The sequence below is a fragment of the Hyperoodon ampullatus genome (genome assembly GCF_949752795.1).
Source record: "Hyperoodon ampullatus genome assembly, chromosome: 1".
Taxonomy (NCBI): domain Eukaryota; kingdom Metazoa; phylum Chordata; class Mammalia; order Artiodactyla; family Ziphiidae; genus Hyperoodon; species Hyperoodon ampullatus.
In genome coordinates this window covers 125,242,186-125,260,948 of record NC_136914.1, presented here as the reverse complement: position 1 = coordinate 125,260,948, position 18,763 = coordinate 125,242,186, and the positions used below count along the sequence as shown (strand labels likewise).

The window sequence follows — 18,763 nt, the reverse complement described above, 5'->3', positions numbered from 1 at the left end:
AGGCCTCCAGTCTCCTGTGCTGTGCGGTCCACAATGGAGCGCCTTGCAGGGAGACATTTGGGGCTCCGTGAGGCTTCCAGGCTTCTGTGCTGTGCGGTCCACGATGGAGTGTCTTGCAGTGAGACCCTTGGGGGCCCCGTGAGGCCTCCAGGCTCCTGTGCTGTGTGGTCTGTGACGGATTGTGTTGCAGTGAGACCCTTGGGGGCCCCGTGAGGCCTCCAAGCTCCTGTGCTGTGCGGTCCACGAAGGAGTGACTTGCAGGGAGACATTTGGGGCCCCGTGAGGCCTCCAGGCTCCTATGCTGTGCCGTCCACGACAGAGCGCCTTGCAGGGAGACATTTGGGGCCCTGTGAGTCCTCCCGTCTCCTGTGCTGTGCCGTCCACGACGGAGTGCCTTGCAGGTAGACCCTTTGTGGCCCCGTGAGGCCTCAGGCTCCTGTGCTGTGCGGTCCACACGGAGTGCCTTGCAGAAAGACCCTTTGGGTCCCTGTGGGGCCTTCAGGCTCCTGTGCTGTGCCGTCCATGATGGAGCGCCTTGCAGGGAGACCCTTGAGGCCCCATGAGGCCTCCAGGCTCCTGTGCTGTGCGGTCCACGACGGATTGTCTTGCAGGGAGACCCTTGGGGGCCTCTGAGGCCTCCAGGCTTCTGTGCTGTGTGGTCTACGATGGAGTGTCTTGCAGGGAGACCCTTGGGGACCCATGAGGCCTCCAGGCTCCTGTGCTGTGCCATCCCCGACGGAGCGCCTTGCCGGAAGACCCTTGAGGCCCTGTGAGGCCTCCAGTTTCCTCTGCTGTGCGGTCCACGACAGAGTGTCTTGCAGGGAGACCCTTGGGGGCCCCATGAGGCCTCCAGGCTCCTGTGCTGAGTCGTCCACGGCAGAGCGCCTTGCAGGGAGACATTCGAGGACCCCTGAAGCCTCCAGGCTGTTGTGCTGTGCGGTCCACGATGGAGCGACTTACAGGGAGACCCTTGAGGCCCCGTGAGGACTCCAGGCTCCTGTGCTGTGAGGTCCACCACGGAGAGCCTTGCAGGCCCCATGAGGCCTCAAGGCTCCTGTGCTGTGCCGTATATGATGGAGCGCCTTGCAGGGAGACCCTTGAGGCCCCGTGAGCCCTCCAGGCTCGTATGCTGTGCGTTCCACGATGCAACGTCTTGCAGGGCGACCCTTGGGGGCCCTGTGAGGACTCAAGGCTCCTGTGCTGTGCGGTCCACGACGGAGTGTCTTGCAGGGATACCCTTTGGGGCCCCGTGAGGCCTTCAGGCTCCTGTGATGTGCCGTCCACGACGGAGCGTCTTGCAGGGAGACCCTTGGGGGCTCCTTGTGGCCTCTAGGCTCCTGTGATGTGCCGTCCACGACGGAGTTTCTTGCAGGGAGTCCCTTGGGGCCCCATGAGGCCCTGCCTCTCCTCTCCGCGGGCTTCCACCCACTGGCTTTAGCTTCAGTGATGATTCTTACCTGGAACTTTATGCGGTGCTTTTCAGGTGGTGATTTAAAAGACATTCCGTCCTTCTGTCTGCATGTCTTAGTTGGCATTCTACGAAAAGTAAGAGCTTCCCCCTCCCCAATTTCCTTACCTTTTCAATTATTTATATCAGCCTGGTTTTGTGCATCTTATTTTTTCTGTGGAATATAGTCCACTTGCCTCATTCGCTTCGCAGCTGCCCTGGGGGCTCTGTCACCACTCTCTGCTCCTGTCCTGATGTTCTGGCACCTGGAGATGCCCCAGCCTCCTCTGGTCCTTTCCCTGACCCAGCCCTGCACATCAGCCATCTCTCCAAGGACCGTGGGGCCTCTTTTTAAAGTACTAGTTGTTTTATTATTTTTTTCAAATTGTGCTGTGGCTGCTGTTACCTTTCTAGGGTTGTGTGTGCCATGTGCCACCAAGAGGGTTTGACAGGAGGGTCTGAGAGACCCCCGAGCGGTCGGCTCGGGGTAGAGGGCAGAGGAGGATACTGTCCCCTTGCCATCTGTCAGAGGGCAGTGCCGTGGGCGTCGGGGGTTCGGGGGATTGCAGTAAGGGAGGCTGATCTGTTACGTGTCAGGATGAAGGGGCCCTCATAAGGCCCCTCTCCTGTGAGGGACTTCTGAGTGGGGCCCAGGTGGATTTGTGGGGAGTGGCAGGGAGAGCTGTTCTGTGGCTTGGCTGGTCCTGCCCAGGGACTGGGGGCTGGCGGTGGGCGTGTGGTGTGGCCAACTCTGATCCGGTTCCCGGGTTCGCAACACATTGAAGCAGAACCACTGCCGGTGCTGAGCTGCCCCCGGGGAACTTCTGGCCCTGAACCTCCTGTCTGGGCCTTGGGGTCCCTGGCTGTGCTGGAAGAGATGGCCATCTCTACTTAAGACAGGGGCAGCCCAGGGGTGCTGTCAGTGCCAAGCATGCTGGGTGCTAAAGACCCCGTGGACGGGCTTCAGGCTGAGGGGCGCAGACGTGGACGCTGTGGATGGAGCACCTCTCCTGGCCTAGAACCAGTCCTGGGTGTGGATGGTACTTCTGGTCGGGGCGAGCTCACGACCTCTGGGTCCACATGCTGCTGCTGGCGGGAACGCCCTGTGCTGCCCCGCGCCTGCCGACCTGTGCTTAGTGCAGGCTGACGGTGGGTGTCTCCCCACCCTGTGCCCCGGGTTTTCTGGGACGCCTCCCTTTTCCCACTTGCAAAGATGCTGGCCTTGGGCCTACTGTTTCAGAGTCATGTTGAGGAAGCCTGTTGATACCCGCCGAGGGCATGCACACACGTGTTTTTAGGAGTGGAGGGTGGGTACTGTTGTGTTGGCATCTTTTCAGTATCCGTGGAAATCTTCATGCAGTTTCTCCCTGGATCTGTCGGTGTGTTTTTCTAACAAGTTTTGTGAAGGTGAGTCCTCCTTGCGTTCCTGGCAGGGCCACTCGGGGTGCTTCCTGCTGGGAGGGGGGTATGTGGCTCATCCACACCGGGCTTAGGGGCGGTGATGCTGCCCAGAGGGTGACTGGTGGATTTGAGGTGGGTCCTGGGCGCCTGCCGTGCGGCCTCCGCCTTGGACAGCCTGCCGGGCCCGAGGAGACCTCTGGGAAGGCAGTTAGGAACCCGGATTCTGAAGATTCTGAAGGTTCCATCACTGCTCTCATGTTTAATTTCCAAGAGCTCTTTTATTTTTCTCTAAATGTTCCCTTTTAACGATCTTACTGTGTAGATACGACGCCTTCTCGCTCGGAAGCTCTCGTCCTCTGGCGTCATCTGTTTTCTCCAGTTGCTGGGGTCTTCCTGTCTGTCCGCCTCTGTCTATGGCTTCCTGGGCTGGGGACCCTTGGCAGCTGCTCACGGGCGGCAGCGGGCCACTGAGAAGGGGGTGCGTGCGTGGCGGGCGGGTGGCCGGCCCTCTCCCGTTGGCATCTGTGGGGAGCCAGGTCCTCCGAGTGTCCCCCCTGGGCCGCCGCCAGCTGGGTCTGCTGCCAACTCTGCACCCCCGCCCCCCTCCCAGGAGGGAACCCCAGCTTCAGTTGGGGGCGGGGCTCTCACTGGCCAGGTGGAGCGGGGGAGGGGTGTCTAACTGCTGTGGTCAGTGGTCAGAAGTTACTGGTCAGCGGCCAGGTGGGTCCAGCCGTTCATGGCCAGCTCGTTTCCGGGGTCTCGCTGCTGCTGGCTGAGGACTTGGTTTCCAGCAGCTTCTCGAGTCCAAAGCGTGGCGGTCGTGCCTCCTCCCGTCTGGCGCCTGTGGAGCAGGGGTGGGGACGCCTCCCTCGCCGGTTCTCACGTGTGTCCGCCTGCCATCCTTCACCCAGACCGCTGCTTTTATTACATTTTCCAGGAGAGAACTCTTGTGGTAGTTTTCACGCGGGAGGGTCTTTGTCAGGCAGCGAGATCAGAATATTCACACATGCAGCGCTGACGGGTGACAGAGTCATTAGCGGAATGGCTTTGCCTGTAATCCTTACGATGGTTTGTTTCTCTTTGCCAGAAACAGGCATGAAGCTCTGAAGAACCCTTGGAAATGGATCGCTCGTCTTTAAAATGGAAACATGCCCTTGAGGGTTAGCTCAGAGCCAGCAGCGGCCCGGGCCTCCTGAAGCCTGATGTTCCAGAACCCCAGGGCCTGTCGGCGCGGACAGAGGGCACGGGCCCCAGACCATGGTCACCCTCATCACTGAGAAGCTGCAGAACCAGAGCCTGGATGACCTTGCCCGCAAGAGCTACGATGCCGGCCCGGTGAGCGGCCCACCCCATGTTGAGGGACACTGCCTGGGCTGGGCCCCAGCTTGGGGAGAGGATAGGGGGAGGTGAGGAGGGAGGGGGCAGTGTCCCAGGGAGGCTCCTGCGCCTTCGCAGCCCACAGAGCCCGTCAGCGTCGTGATAGTGGGTTCTCAGCATCATTAAAAACAAACTTTGAAAGCCTAAGCTACACATAGACACGTATGGTCCTGGGTGTTCAGTGGGCAAACGTCCACCCTGGTCAGCAGCCGTGCCCACCGGACGCTGCCCGTGTCTCTGGGCACCACCCCTTCTGAGAGCCCCTCTTGAATTCTGTCTCTGTCGGTTAGCTTTGCCCGAGGTGGAGCCAATTTCTAGGGCCATGTTACCATGACCTTCAGGTCACACCCTGCCTGGTTAAACTGTAGGTCCAGAGGGAGGCGGCTGGGCATCCGCACCTGCCTGGTGCTGCGGGCCGTGCCTGAGCATCTCCCCGGGCGGGTGCTCAGCGCCGTCGTGTTGCCCGCACCCAGCCCTTGGCCTGTTTGTCGCCTGTGGTGTCCTGCAGGGAAGGGGGCACGCAAGCAGGTTTCACTGTAGAGAGAGCATGACAAGAAAAGTCCCACTTATAATTCTTCCCATTGTGACACAGATCATTTTACTTTGTGTGACTTCCCCACAAGTCTTTCTGTACAGGATACACGTGTGTGGGCAATAATTCTTTTCTGTGCCAGTGGGCGTTTCACTGAGTTCCTGGTGAGGCTTGCTGATGCGTCCGTGGGGTTCCTGTGCTGTGGGTGCATAGACGTTAGAGCACCTGCTCTAACATTCACTTAAAAAAAAAAAAGAGGAGGGAATTCCCTGGTGGCCTAGTGGTTGGGATTGGGCACTTTGACTGCCCCAGGGCCTCGGTTCAGGGAACTGAGATCCTGCTAGCTGCGCAGCCAAAAAAAAAAAAAAGAAAAAAAGAGGTGTAATTTACACAGTGAAAGACACAAATTACTGTATCTTTCTGAGCAAGAAAGTCCCCCTCATCTCTATCACTGTTTGATTTTGGGCTCGGGGCCACCCCAGAGAGCAGGGCAGCTGTTCTGGATGCTGGGGTCGAGGCGAAGCAGATGATGTGCTGGGGACAAGTAGAGTGGGGAGAGGCGTTGGGACGTGACACAGGACTGGAATTCGGCAGAGCGGAGGCTGTGGGCGGTGAGCCAGCTGGAGCCTGGGCCGGACGCGGGAGTGAGAGGGTAGCAGGGCCCACAGGCCCCAGAGCTTGGTGGGGACGTGAGCCCTGTGGGGACACGAGCCGGTGGGGACACGAGCCTGGTGGGGACAGGTGCTTGGCGTCCGTTCTCAGTGAGGGCCAGGGCTGGAGCAGAGGCCGTGACTCGGGTCAGGGGAGCAGGCCCCCTCTGCTGCAAGTCTGTGCTGGGGGCCTGGGAAGGGTGCCAGGTGGAGGAGTGAGGGGGGGAGTGCAAGGTCAGGGAGGGTCAGCGTGCTCTGGCCCCCGTGGACGTAGCCTCAGTGTGCTGTGTGTGTCCTCCAGCACGTCCGGCTGTGCAGGTATAGACTTGGGTTGGCGGAGAGCTCAGCTTTTAAAGCCTTGAGTTTAAAAAAATACTTTTTTTATTGAGGTGTACGTTTCATCTAGTGAAATGAGCAGATGGGGTTTGGTGTGGATTGGGTGAGTTTTCCAGTCGGGTACGCGGTAACCTTGTCACCGTCACTGTGAACCTCTCCATTGCCCCAGGAAGTCCCCCGTGGCCCCACGTGGCTTTGCTGTCCCAGAATGTCACAGAAGTGCCAACATGCGGCGTGTACTCCTGGAGGCTGGCTTCTCCACTCAAGGCCAATGAATGCCCCTGGGTTCACTGTGTGGACGGTGCATCAGAAGCTGTTCCTTTACTCCGTCGAATGGTCCGTGTCTCCTGTTGCCGGACACTTGGGATGTGTCCACGACTGGCTGTTAAGAATAACACCGCTGACTGCGTTTGTGTGCAGGCCTCTTATGGAAGTCTGTTCCCACTGTGTTAAGCGAAGGCCTGCCCAGAGGCCTGCCAGCTCCCCAGCCGTGCCTTCTCCCTGGTCGGGAATGGTGGCGTCTGCTCATGGCTCTGACCTCATGTCCCTGATGACCAGTGAGAGCAGGGCCATTTCCCGTACTTACTGGATGTTTGTATGTCCTTTTTGGTGTCCTTTTGCTCATTTTTCTTTTGGGTTGTGTGCATTTTTCTTACTGGTTTGTAGGAACTCTTTGTATATTCTGGATACAAGTCTTTTCTTGGATGTGTGTTTTGCAAATATTTTCTCCTATCCCATGGTTTGCCTTGTCACTTTCTTTTTTTAAAAAACTTTTATTTATTTTTGGCTGCGTTGGGTCTCATTGCTGCGTGTGGTCTTTCTCTAGTTGCGGCGAGCGGGGGCTACTCTTCGTTGCAGTGCATGGACTTCTCATTGCGGTGGCTTCTCTTGTTGTGGTGCACAGGCTCTAGGCGCACAGGCTTCAGTAGTTGCAGCATGCAGGGTCAGTAGTTGTGGCATGTGGGCCCTAGAGCGCACGAGCTTCAGTAGTTGCAGTGCATGGGCTCTGGGGCATGCGGGCTTCAGTAGTTGTGGCTCACGGGCTTTAGAGCGCAGGCTCAGTAGTTGTGGCACACAGGCTTAGTTGCTCTGTGGCATGTGGAATCTTTCTGGACCAGGGATTGAACCCATGTCCCCTGCATTGGCAGGCGGATTCTTAACCACTGCACCACCAGGGAAGTCCGCTTGTGGCTTTCTTTTTTTTTTTTTTTTTTGCGGTACACGGGCCTCTCACTGTTGTGGCCTCTCCCGCTGCGGAGCACAGGCTCCGGACGCGCAGGCTCAGTGGCCATGGCTCACGGGCCCAGCCGCTCCGCGGCATATGGGATCCTCCCGGACCGGGGCACGAACCCGTGTCCCCTGCATCGGCAGGCGGACTCTCAACCACTGCGCCACCAGGGAAGCCCCCGCTTGTGGCTTTCTATGTCCTTTACTCAACTGAATAATTGTGAGGCTTTTAAGAATCTTGATTAAGAAAAGAAATGTATTCTGGGGTCCATGCTTTTCTTTTTAATCACCAAGAAAGACAGTGTTAGGGAAAAACAAGTTTATTGCAGGGATAAAAACACCGGCCCGTTTCTTGAGTTGGAACTGTTTCTGAATCCTCATGTGTAAACCCACAGTACTGAACCTTCTTTCTCTTCACTTCCAGTATTCTGCCCAGAAACTGAACACAAGTGGCCACTTGTTCCCTTCTGAGACCGATGGTAAGTATTTAAAAGCCCCGGCAGCTCTTTCTGGGCTGCTGTGGGCCGGGACCCCGTGAGCAGGGCCGGACGGGGAGGCTGATACAGAGCGCGAGGCCCCAGCTGCGCCCCCTCCCCTGCTGGCCTCTACCTCCTCTGGGCAGCGCTGTGGGTTGGAGAGCTTCCTTTCTGGAAGCGGCCTGGTAGTGCAGAGCTGAGAGGCCCGCCCGGTGGGGTCTTGTGGCCACTAGGGAAAGGACAGGGGTCCAGCGGTACGCATGGCCTGTGCTGCAGTGCTGGTGTGGCGCACACCCAGCCAGTGGTGGGAGCCAGGGTTGTGCCTGGAGGGCCTGGGTCCACTGGACCCCTTTCCTGCGCCGCATGCCCCTGCCACGTGTGCCCTGCAGTCTGAATGGGAGCGGGAGCTCGGCCGCCCGAGTGTAAGTCTGTCTGCGTGAGTGTGAGTGTGGGCGCCGTGGCCCCTGTGATGCACCATGGCTGGTGTCCGTGGTCGCAGTGAGCTGCTAGTGGTGTGACTTCAGGCCGGACAGTCCGAGTGGCATCCAGGTCTTCCCCCTGCGGCCCTGCTCACCTCCATGGTGACGCTGTGCTCGGCGCCCTCCAGGCTGCTCAAGTGCAGGCTGTCACCAAGGTCTCGGGTGGTATGGGCCCGCACGTGGCCCTGGGCACTGTCTCCGCCCCACACAGGGCCAGTCCTGGCTCGGAGCCCCTCGGGCTTCCCATAGGCCACAGAGCCGGCCCTGCCATCCTTTCTGACTGACTGTGCGTCCTCGTGACCCAGGGTCACCTAGGGCCTTTGCTTGTGCCTCTCCCAGCGGCGGGTCCTGGCCTCCATGTCAGGGCCCCTCAGCTGGGGGTGACTGCAGAGCAGCTGGGCTGGAGGGGCTGCTGGCCGCCCCCGGGCCAGGTCGTCGGGGCTCTGGACTCCCCCAGCCCTGGCCCCACTCCTCTGGCTGCCCCCTTGCCCAGGTGTGCTGCCTGCGTGAGCCCATCCGTGTCGAGCTGCTGACCCCTGGACGCTCGGCCTCTCGAATGACCCTTATGCCCCCGTCTGATGGCGAGGAAGCCGGGTCTGCGGTGTCAGGTTCCCCGTGCCCCTAGGCGTCCCCACCGTGGTGTGAGCTGCGACTGTGCAGGGCAGGGGCGGGGAGGAGGGGGATCCCACGAGCGGGGCTGGGCCCACCCTGAGGCCAGGTAGGGCCGAGGGCGCGGGGGGCGCATGCCCCTCACCTGTCTCTCCTTCGTGTTTCCCCAGAAGACAAGCACCCCTGGAAGGTCGTCGGTGGAGGACAGCCCGTCGGAAGCCAGGGGGCCACGGGCCCTGCCATCCCCTTCCCTCCTGGCCCCTGCGGCCCAAGCGCCAGCCTGGGTGCAGTCAGTGCCAGGGACCTCAGGGACGGCGCAGGGCCGCCCTCAGCACCCCCCACCAAGCGACACTGCCGCTCCCTGTCAGAGCCCGACGAGCTGGCGCGCTGCCGGTCCCCGTGGCGGCCCGGCGGCTCCAGAGTCTGGGCTCCCGTCTCCAAGAGGCGGTGCCACAGTGGCGGGAGTGCCTGGTCGCCGGGCCGAGCCCTCCCCGCCGCCAGCTCCGCCTCACCCCCCGCGCCCCGGCCGGCCTCGGCTCTGGCCAGCAGCGGCCTCCCGGCCCTGGGCCCAGCTAGGCAACCTGCCGGACCTCGCTTGCCCTCGCCGCGCCGCCGCCTGTCCCTGTCACAGGAGCACCTGTTGCCAGTGGACGCGGCCCCACCCTCAGCGGGCAGCACGCCCGCATCCACGCCCGCGTCCACACCTGAGCTGGGCCGCCGCCGGGGCCTGCTCCGCTGCCGCTCTCAGCCATGCGTGCGCGCGGGCAGGAAGGGCCAGCGGAAGCGCAGGCGCGAGGAGGATGCTCGCTGGCCGCGCCCGGCCCTGGACTTCCTGAAAATGACGCGGGTGAGGCTCCCTCTTGCGTCCAGTGCAGGCGCCCCCTCCACGGACAGGGTTGCTTGTGGGGGGGCGGGCCTGGGCTGCCCTTTGCGGGGTGGAGACAGGAGCCGTTGGTCAGGGCGTCGAGGCTGAGTGGGCGCCGTCCGACACCAAGCCTTTCCTTGCCGCCCTTCGCGGAGCCCGCCACCCATGATGCCTCTTTGGAGAAGGTGTTGTTCAGAGTTTGGATTGTGAACCAGCTTGAAGATTCTGGTGTCCAGGGTCACCGCCTGCCCCTCCCATGCTGTTTTCTGATCGCGGGCAGTTCAGAGCAGAGTTAAAGGAAAGAGCCGGTTTCCAGAGGTCTGACCTGTACATCTTTGCAGGGGGATGGCAGGACCTTCTGGGGGTGCTGAGGAACAAGGACGGGGCTCTCGTGTGAGAAAAGGGAGAGGACGGCCTGCCGGGCCCCCTCATCACAGAGGCGGCTGTGCCTGGGGTCCTGGCAGGGGCGCAGGAGCCCGCAGGGTGGGACTGAGGTCTCCGTGGTCCACAGAACCCAGGTGGGATCCAGGCTGCACGATGCCATCTACACCCACTCTCGACGTCACTGTCAACTTTACCTTTCCTGACTGGTGGGTTTTCTGGAAGTTTCTTCCCAGTGGTTGGAGGGAGCTCCCAACCCACACTTGCTGGCTGTGAAGTTTCCGCGGAGAGCTGGGGTTTAGGAAGGGGATGTTCCGAGCTTTGGCACGTGCCGCGGAGGAAAGCTGGCCGTGAGCCCGACACGCACCCCCCAGCTCCCAGTACTGCAGCGTCTGTGGGCCCTGAGGGGGCAGGACTGTGGGGACGTTCCCACCAGGGACTCCAGAGTAGGCAGGGGGAGCAAAGCAGGGGGAGCCCTCACTGCTGGGTGGGCGTCCCAACCCCTCAGACCAGGGAGGGGGCAGGGATAGCGTGAGGAGGAGGAGGGTGTCAGGACCACTGACCACAGATGTGTGTGGATCCAGCCTGGCAACTCTCAGGTTGCTGGGTTCTGGGCCAGCATGGTCGTGCTCACCTTGTGATGGAGAGGCTGCCGTGCAGGGCGGCTGGTGGGGGAGCAGAGAGGAGACGGCAGCTGGGCTAAGGCACCGCCCCCCAGAGGGACAAGCCCAGGGAGGGCAGAGGCTGCTTGTCTTCTAGGACGGCTCCTCCTGTTATGGGCGTGTGGCTGTGGTCCTAGAGCTAGCTCCCCTGTGCCCCTACCACGTAATTCCCTGGCCCGGCAGTCCCGTCCTGTGTCCCCTTCCTTCTCCAGCCGTCCTTCCCCAGGCTCCTGGCAACCTCTCTGCTACTCATCGGTGTCCGCCTCTGATTCAACCCTGATGTCCCCAGCACAGCCATCTCTGAAATGAAAGTATAAGATAGTGTATCAGTCATCTGTTGCCTCGTAACAAACAACCCACATCTAGCAGCGTAAACAGCACACGTGTGTGCTATTTTCTCGTGGGTTGGGTACCCAGGAGCGGCTTAGCTGGGCGGTTCTGCTCAGGGACTCCCCGAGGTCATGGCCATGCTGTCGGCCAGGGCTGTGGGCACCTAAGGCTGGACTGGGGCTGGAGGAGCCACCTCCCAGCTCCCTCACGTGGCGGAGGTTTGGTGGGATTGCTGGAAAGCCATCTGGGCCTGGGGTGGATGTGGATTTAAACAGACCCGCACCCACTTTCTCCAGTCAGGATCTAGTAGGGTTTTCTGTTTCTTCAGTTTGTTTTAAGTATTTCTGGGGACTTGTCTGTTACAGTTAAGGTTTCAGTTTTGGGTACAAAGTTGCTCATTGTATTTCTCAGGCCTTTAAAATTTGTAGTCTGTGCTTTTTTTTATCTAATGTGAATGATGAAATGTGTGTGGCTAGGAACATTGTAAACAAATCACAATGGCTGACTATTGAAAAGCATCTGGTGAAGAACCTTCCCCTCTTGCCAGTTCTGATCCTCATTTTGAGGGGTGGGGTCAGTTCTGGGCTAGGTGCAGAGGTCAGTGCCCAAGCTGGCCCCTCAGCCGGGTCGGCAGCCCCTCCATCCCTCCCCAGGCGACGTGACTGTGACCTGTGTGGACTCACACCACCTGGGTGTGAAACTGAATGCCTGGGTTTTCCACCACACACCTGCCGTTCTCTGCAGACACCAACCGAGTGTCCAACAACTCAGTTCACTTCTGACACGAACTACCTGGGGTTAGTGCAGACCCTGAAGGTCAAGGCTCGGCCCCACAAGATGGCCCCACTTCAGGCACCAGCCCCAAGTCCAGGGCCTCCTGTACTTCTGACCAAACAGCTTTAAATAGGGGGTTCCCATGACCCCTCCTCAGGGTCCATCATTTGCTATAACGGCTCACAGAACTGGGGAAAGCACCGTATTTACTGACACCCGTTTATTATAAAGCCCTCGACACAGGAACTGCCAGATGGAAGGGATGCGGAGGGCGCAGAACCTCCACACCCTCTCCAGGTGCACCACGCTCCCAGCACCTTGACGAGCTCACCTAGGAACCCCACCATTGAGGGGATTTTATGGAGCTTTCGTTACATCGGTGTGATTGATTAAGCCATTGGCCACTGGTGATTAACTGGGTCCCTGGAGGTGGAGGTGGGCTGGGCTGAAAGTCCGGCCCTGGAATCCTAGGCTTGGTTCCCCTGGTGACCAGCCCCCATCCTGAGGCTGCTGCAGGGTTGAGTCGTGTTGGCGTGAACTTGGGTGTGGTTGGAAGGGGCTCCCCCGCCCCCGTCACTCAGGGCACCCCGAGGAGTTTAGAGCTCTGAGCCAGGCACCCGCAAGAAGACCGAGTATGTTCCGTACCCTGTCACAATGTTACAATGTACCTAGAAAACGCAATATTTCAAACGTCAGGGGAGTGAGGTGGCAGTGGCCAAGCGGTCACGGGGTCTGAGTGGCGAGGTTCGGGCCTCCCTGCGCTTGGGATGGGGCCTGTAGGGCGGCAGGCCCGCTGAGGCGCGCTGCGCGGGGAGTGAGCGGAGAGCGTCGCGGGTGTTTGCTGCGGGGCTGCAAGCGGGAGGGCCGAGCACCCTCTGCAGGAGTGACTTGAGTCCCTGGTCCTGGTCCCTCCCTTGGGCTGGCCGCGGTGGTCACTGGGCTCTGCGGGCGGCTGGGGCATAGAGCACCCACCGTCACCAGGCGTCCCCTCCGCGCAGGATGTCGCCTCAGGGAAATGCCCGTCGCTCAGCCTGGGAACCTGGCGAATTCTGTCCGTTTGTACCTGGAGACTCCCAGGTTTCCTGTCCCTTAGTCTGTCTCCCTTCCACGAGGCTTCCTAGGCGCGGGAGGAGCCCCGAGAGGTCAGAGTGCACAGGCCCCTGGACACAGCGCTGGGGCTCCACGCCGTCCAAGGCCAGCTCCCACCCGGGCCTGCTGCCCGCAGCTGCCCGGAGCCGCCAGGCCTGGAAGCTTGTTGGTCAGCTGGGTTCCCACTGCTTTCTCACAGAAGCAGCCTCTTGGTTCTTGTCCTTATTTTTGTGTCATGCACACAGTGCCTTAGAGATTGTGGCCAGAATGTGGCTGTGAGCCTTCCCTGGGGAGGGTCCCCCACGAGGCCAGGGCGCTGATGTGCCTCCCCAGTGGCCACAGAGGTGGCCGGGCCCTGACTCCCAAGTCTTGTGTGGATGTCACTGGGCTGGTGAGAGGGCGGGGGTCCCGGGACTGAGAGGTCAGGCAGTCGCGGCCTTTTCACGGCCTCCTGGACTGAGGGGGGCAGCGGGTGAGCAGGTGGGGCTGGGGGCCTCATCCTGCCCGTCCGTCCGTCCACCAGCCCAGGGTGGGGGGAGGGCACCATGAGTGGGTCCCGCAGAGGCAGGGAAGACCCCGGGGGGAGTGGTGGTTGATCTGCAGCTTCTGTCTTTGTGAGGCTTTTTCCCTGTCCACATGTTTAAAGTCCATTTTCTGAGGAGCTCGTGTCTGCCTTTCATTTCGTCCTTTTTATTCGTGCTTTAGTTTCCCCCACGTTAAATAAACAGACCGTCTCATGGTAGATGTACTCTGTCTAGTCTGCTTTAACCCATTCGCTTCTCCCGATCGACTGTTGCGTGAGCGTATTGCTTTAGACAGACGTGGAAGGTGATGAATGTGAAAACCGCGCGTGGCGGGTACACCCATCTCTCTTGCAGAGGGGACGCTGTTACCGCTGTGGGTAGCGCTGTGGGTAGCTCTGTGGGTGGAGGTGTGCCCAGCGGCCTCGGGACCATGCTCTCTCCCCTCTTCTGAGAAGGTCAGTGCCGGGGTCAGGCGAGGTGCCAGACACGCAGGGCCCAGGGTGTGAGGCATGAGAAAGGCTGTGCTCGTAAGGCCCCCGTAGCCCTGTTGTTGAGGTCATCACAGGGCTCTTGCTGGTGAAATGAGGGTCCCCGGGCACTGCAGGCCATCCTGGTGGTGCCAGGTGGTGCCATCCTGGCTGTGTGCCCTGGTGACGGCCCCCCCTGGCCAGTGTCTGGGCCTCTGGAGAGATCCAGAGACAGGTGGCCGTCCACTGCAGAGTGGACTCGCCAACCCCGAGACCCAGGGGTCAGCCTTCCTTGTCACCATCTCTTTCAGCGCACGGCTTGTTGAGGAAGGAGTGGGGTGGCATGGATTCAGAGGGCTTGCACGTCCTCGCCCGTTGCCCGGGACCAGCCCCTTCACACTTCAGACGCTGCCCTCAGCTTCCGGGCCCCACACTGTCCCGTCTGGTCCTGGTTCCCCAATCTCCTCTCTGTCCTCCAAGCATTTCGTGAGGACAGACCTCGTGTGTCTGTGTTTGTCGGTTATGCCGGGTCCTTGGGGGTCAGTCCGGTCCAGGGGTCTCCCGCATCACTGGGGAGATGATTTCGGGGGCGTGATTTTCTTCAGTCTGCCTTCTGGGGCCCCCGAAGGCAGGGCCCTTCAGAGGGTGGACCTCCTGACTGGTCCCCTCTTTCCCTTTGTCGGTTCGCAGATGGAGGATCTTATCCCTGGGTGTTGGTGGTCTGGTTTTGGCGACGTTTTCTTTGTCCTGCATCTCCTGTTTCCTCCAAACTGCTTCCTCTTTTGGTTTATCCTCACTGCTGCCTTACGTAGAAGATGCTGTCCCCAGGTGTTTGGTAACATTGGGACGCCTGCCTGCGTTTAAGACGGGGACCCAAAGGCCGATCAGCGGCCCCATGTGCCTGGGTGTGGTGCTTCGGCCATGAGCTTTTTGTGGGGTGCTGGGACCCCCAGTTCCACAGAGAGGCCTCTTCCAGTGCTGCCTGGGGAGTCTGGGAGCCCAGACGGGGTGCCGACCCTCAGGCGGCCCCCGTTTCCGCATGTGTCCTGCTCCTGGTGGACCCCCCTGTCCCCCCAGTCCTGGGGTGTCCACTGGGCCGGCCTCCGCCCGTGGCGGGTAAGGAGGGCCTTGGCTTGGCCAGGTCGGCCGCGGTGCGTGTCTGGGTTCCTCTCCTCGGCTGGAGCCCAGGCTGGACCCGCACCTGGGTGCTGGGCTCCAGGGGCTCCGGGCAGCCGGAGGCTCCTGCCTGGGCTGTGGCCGTGGCCTGTGGGCAGGGCCAGCTCAGGTCTCGAGCATGGACGCTGGGCTGTGCTTCCAGGAAGAGACCTGACGAGCCTCCGGCTGGGCCGGGCCAGCCGTTTGCTGGCAGGATGGTGTCTGTTCTGCTTTCAGAAGCTCGTGGCTCAGTCTCAGGGGGCCTCTTGGCTTCAGCCGCTGAGAGTTGAGCACGAGCTCTTGCCTGCGTCAGCTGGGTGGTCTGTGGTGGGCGCGTCCCCCAGGCTGAGTGTTTTGCACACAAGGTGAAAGACCCTCTAAAATTGAGGGCCCCTGATTCAGAACTCAAAGTTTTGACCTTTGATTATTTTTGTAAAATAAATTTATTTATTTATTTATTTATGTTTAGCTGCGTTGGGTCTTTGTTGCTGCGTGTGGGCTTTCTCTAATTGCGGCGAGCGGGGGCTACTCTTTGTTGCGGTGCACAGGCTTTTTATTGTGGGGGCTTCTCTTGTTGTGGAGCACCAGCTCTAGGTGTGCGGGCTTCAGTAGTTGTAGCACATGAGCTCAGTAGTTGTGGCGCATGGGCTTAGTTGCCCCACCGCCTGTGGGATCTTCCTGGACCAGGAATCGAACCTGTGTCCCCTGCTTGGCAGGCGGTTTCCTAACCACTGTGCCACCAGGGAAGTCCTGACCTTTGATTTTTGAAAAGATATTTTCTGTTCATCTGCTTAGATGCAGGTCACCGTCAAACCAGAGCAGGACTGTCCAGCAGCGAGGGTCACACCTGTCAGGTCAGGCCCCGGCCCAGATCTTTTGTGACGCCCCTTTTTGGGCTCTTCAGTGTGAAGAGTCAGTGGCTTCGAGCTGTGCGTGGCCTGAGCCGGGAGTGTCCAGAGCTGCTGCATTCACGCTTGAGCCGCAGTTGTGGTCATAGGCGGGCCTCCACCCTGGCCACCGAGAGGACCTTTGGGCCGTGGTCCTCCCGCCAGCTGTCAGGTTACTACCATCTGGGTAGGGGTTCGACTTCCGTGCTGTGAATCAAAAGGAGAATTTTGTAGGTGGAGATGTGAGGAAGGACACGTTGGCTTCTGTTGCTGTGGGTGCAGGGCTGGGCCCGCCGTGCTGTGGGGTCTGCGTATGAAAGTGACCTTGACTGTGGCATCCACCTTGATTTGAATGAAGAAGAAATTATCTCACGCATCCTCATTTTGTGACCAGGACTTGTGGCCAGTTGTCAAATCTTCAGAGACTTGATTCTTCAGTTTTACTTCTTGGTGGCTCACTCATTACAGTAGAACAACAGCCGAAATAAGGCCATTGGTCCGGTGGAACTGAGTGGCACCCCCGAAAGCGCTGGTTCCAGAGGGAGCTGTGTCTGTGGTTCTGGGGGGCCTGTTCCAGGGAGACGTGTGTCCAGGAGCCTGACCGCGGGAGACCTGGGGGCCCCCTCGCCTCGTGGCCGCCACCCCCACACACATGTTGCCACGTCGGATTCTGCCAATGCCCTGAGAAGCCCCGAAACACGCGGTGACGTGTCTGCGGGGCAGGGTGGGCAGCCCAGGGGTGACGCCTGGATACACCGTGGACAGCATGTGGCGCTGCACGAAACTGCGGGACCAGGAGTTCAGGGCGGGGGTGGGGGGCAGCGGCAGACCATCGGCAGAGCGGCTCTCAGCTGGGCTCTCTGGGCCGGCCGCCTGGGGGCGCGGTGTGGGGAGATGCCTGCCAGGCCAGAGGGGGTGGAGGCTCAGGGGAGGCCCCCTGTGTAGAGTGTGCGTCTCAGGCGTTCTAAGGTGAGGACAGTCGCGGCGTGTCGGTGTTGAAAGCGGAACCACTGGAAGAGGGAGGGCTGAGGGGAGAGGAAGGTGGGCACTGGCGGTGGCTGTGGGGCTCGCCTGGCAGGAGCTGGGGGCCCTGGCGGGGGTCCCCGAGGCAGGCTGCGGAGGCGGGCGCCGGCTGGGCTGACGAGTGGGGCCGTTGTTGTGCGAGGACCCCGGACCTCCGGCCAGTCCTTCCCCAGGTGTTTGATGGGATCGTGGACACACCTCTGGTCTCGAGTCCCCGGGCCCCCGTCCCCCGTGCGCCGGGTCTCAGTGGGGCTGTGGCCCTGGGCAAGGCAGGGGTGCGGGCAGGCAGGGCTCTGAGAAAGTGGCCCCGAGGGTGGGAGGGCGTGTGGCGGGGCCCAGGAGACTGAGGATGCCTTATGTGACCTTGGGGACCCCTCTTGGTGGGATGCCACCTCCCCTGTGGCCTCCTGGAGATGCTTCAAGCCCTTGTCTTTTCTGTTGCAGACGTTAAAAAATTCAAAAAGCCTTTGCTCCCTCGATTATGAAGACGAGGATGAGGATGACGCCCGAGTGAAGACAGCCGTGTCCTCCCCATGCGACCCGCACGGCCCCATGGGCATCGCTGCGCCCAGCCCCGGCCCCACCAGCCCCAGCCCGGGGGTCTGGCGGGGGTGGGTGGCCGGTGAGGGCGAGGGCGGGAGTGGCGGGGACCCGAGTGACTGGGACAGCGCTGGGGAGGAGGGCGTCTTCTCCCTGGGCCGCGGCGAGCTGGACCTGGAGCAGATCGAGAACAACTGACCGGCCGGCGGGGGAGCCCCGGCTCTTCCCCGCGAATGTGCTGTTTTGAACTCGAGGTGTCACTGTGATCCAGTCTTTCCTAAAGAAGTATTCTGCGTTTTTACGGTTTTTACGGTTCCGAGAAAGCGTCTCTATTTTGAAATGAATTTTCGTGAGGACATTCTGTTAACAGGGTCTGTGCACAGACCCTGGGGTGGGTTTGTGTTCCTTTGGTGAAACGCCTACTGTAAAGGGCACTGAGCGTGGTTCAGCTGCTCGGAAACACCGGGCACGTGCTGGCCCCTCTGTGGACATGGTCATCGTGTGCAGGGCTGTTTGGAGCAGGGCCGCATCGCTGAGGACTCGGGACGGGCCATGAGGACGTGGTCCTGGCAGCCCTGCTCTGTCACTTCAATAAAAGGCATTCATTTGCTTTGCAGTGTGGCTTCTGCTTCTTGCTTTTCTCCCCAGGTCACGTAGGCCTGGTTGGCCTCGGATCTCTTTTTGTTCATTCTAACTTAATAAAATCATAGCCTTTCTACCAAAGATGTTGATCTAAGGAACCTTGGGTAAGAGGAAGGAGTTCGCGATAGCGAAAGGAAACATTTATAATCTTTGGAGAAATATTCTTGGTTTTCTTTCCTGAGAAAATGGTCGTGGGGCCCTGTTGTTAACTGGTTTGGACTTGGCTGGGGGCCGGGCAAGGCTGGGAAGCGTGCTCTTCCCCATGGGCCCCCCATTGGCCCTGCCCTGCGAGGTGGGGAACAGGGTCTTGGAGCGCTGCGTGGCCGCCTGCTGGGCACCCACCCACCTCGTGCCTCTTGGGAAACTCAGCAGCACCTGTTCTGACACATTTACTTGCAGAACTGAAGTGGCGGTAAAGGCTTCTTTTCCCATCAATGTCGAAGAGGTCTTTCATCTCTTAAGACCTCGGCGGCAGCCTGAGGGCCCCGCTGTCCTCAGAGGCATAGTTCGGCTCCTGGATGCTCTCCTGGGGAAGTGGTGGGGGGTGGATGTCTGTGCCGCAGACAGACGCAGAAGGGGCCTCCTGCCTTTTCTGAACAGTCCACGTCTCCAGTCAGAGGCCCCCGCCACTGGCTGGGCCTGTCTGGGGTGTCAACTGGACAGCGGGGATTTGGAAGCTGCCCAGGTTTTGGGGTTTTTTTTTGGCGACGCCGCGCAGCATGTGGGATCTTAGTTCCCTGACCAGGGATTGAACCCTTGTCCCCTGCAGTGGAAGCATGGAGTCTTAACCACTGGACCTCCAGGGAAGCCCCGGAAGCTACTCAGGTTTAGCTGAAAGAGAAAAGAACAAAAATAGGGGGCCGGGGTGGGGGGCGAGATGGGAAGGTGGC

General features: G+C 60.3%; 1 protein-coding gene across 1 annotated transcript; it reads left to right on the top strand.

Moving 5' to 3' along the window:
* Positions 1 to 4,105: 4,105 nt before the first annotated feature.
* FAM53A (family with sequence similarity 53 member A) lies at positions 4,106 to 17,841 on the top strand (the record flags this gene model as incomplete). Its single annotated transcript, XM_079714606.1, has 4 exons — positions 4,106 to 4,183; positions 7,395 to 7,449; positions 8,705 to 9,381; positions 17,136 to 17,841. The coding sequence occupies 4 exons, from the start codon at positions 4,106 to 4,108 to the stop codon at positions 17,427 to 17,429; spliced, it is 1,104 nt and encodes a 367-aa protein (XP_079570732.1). The 3' UTR covers positions 17,430 to 17,841.
* Between the last annotated feature and the right edge of the window lie 922 nt (positions 17,842 to 18,763).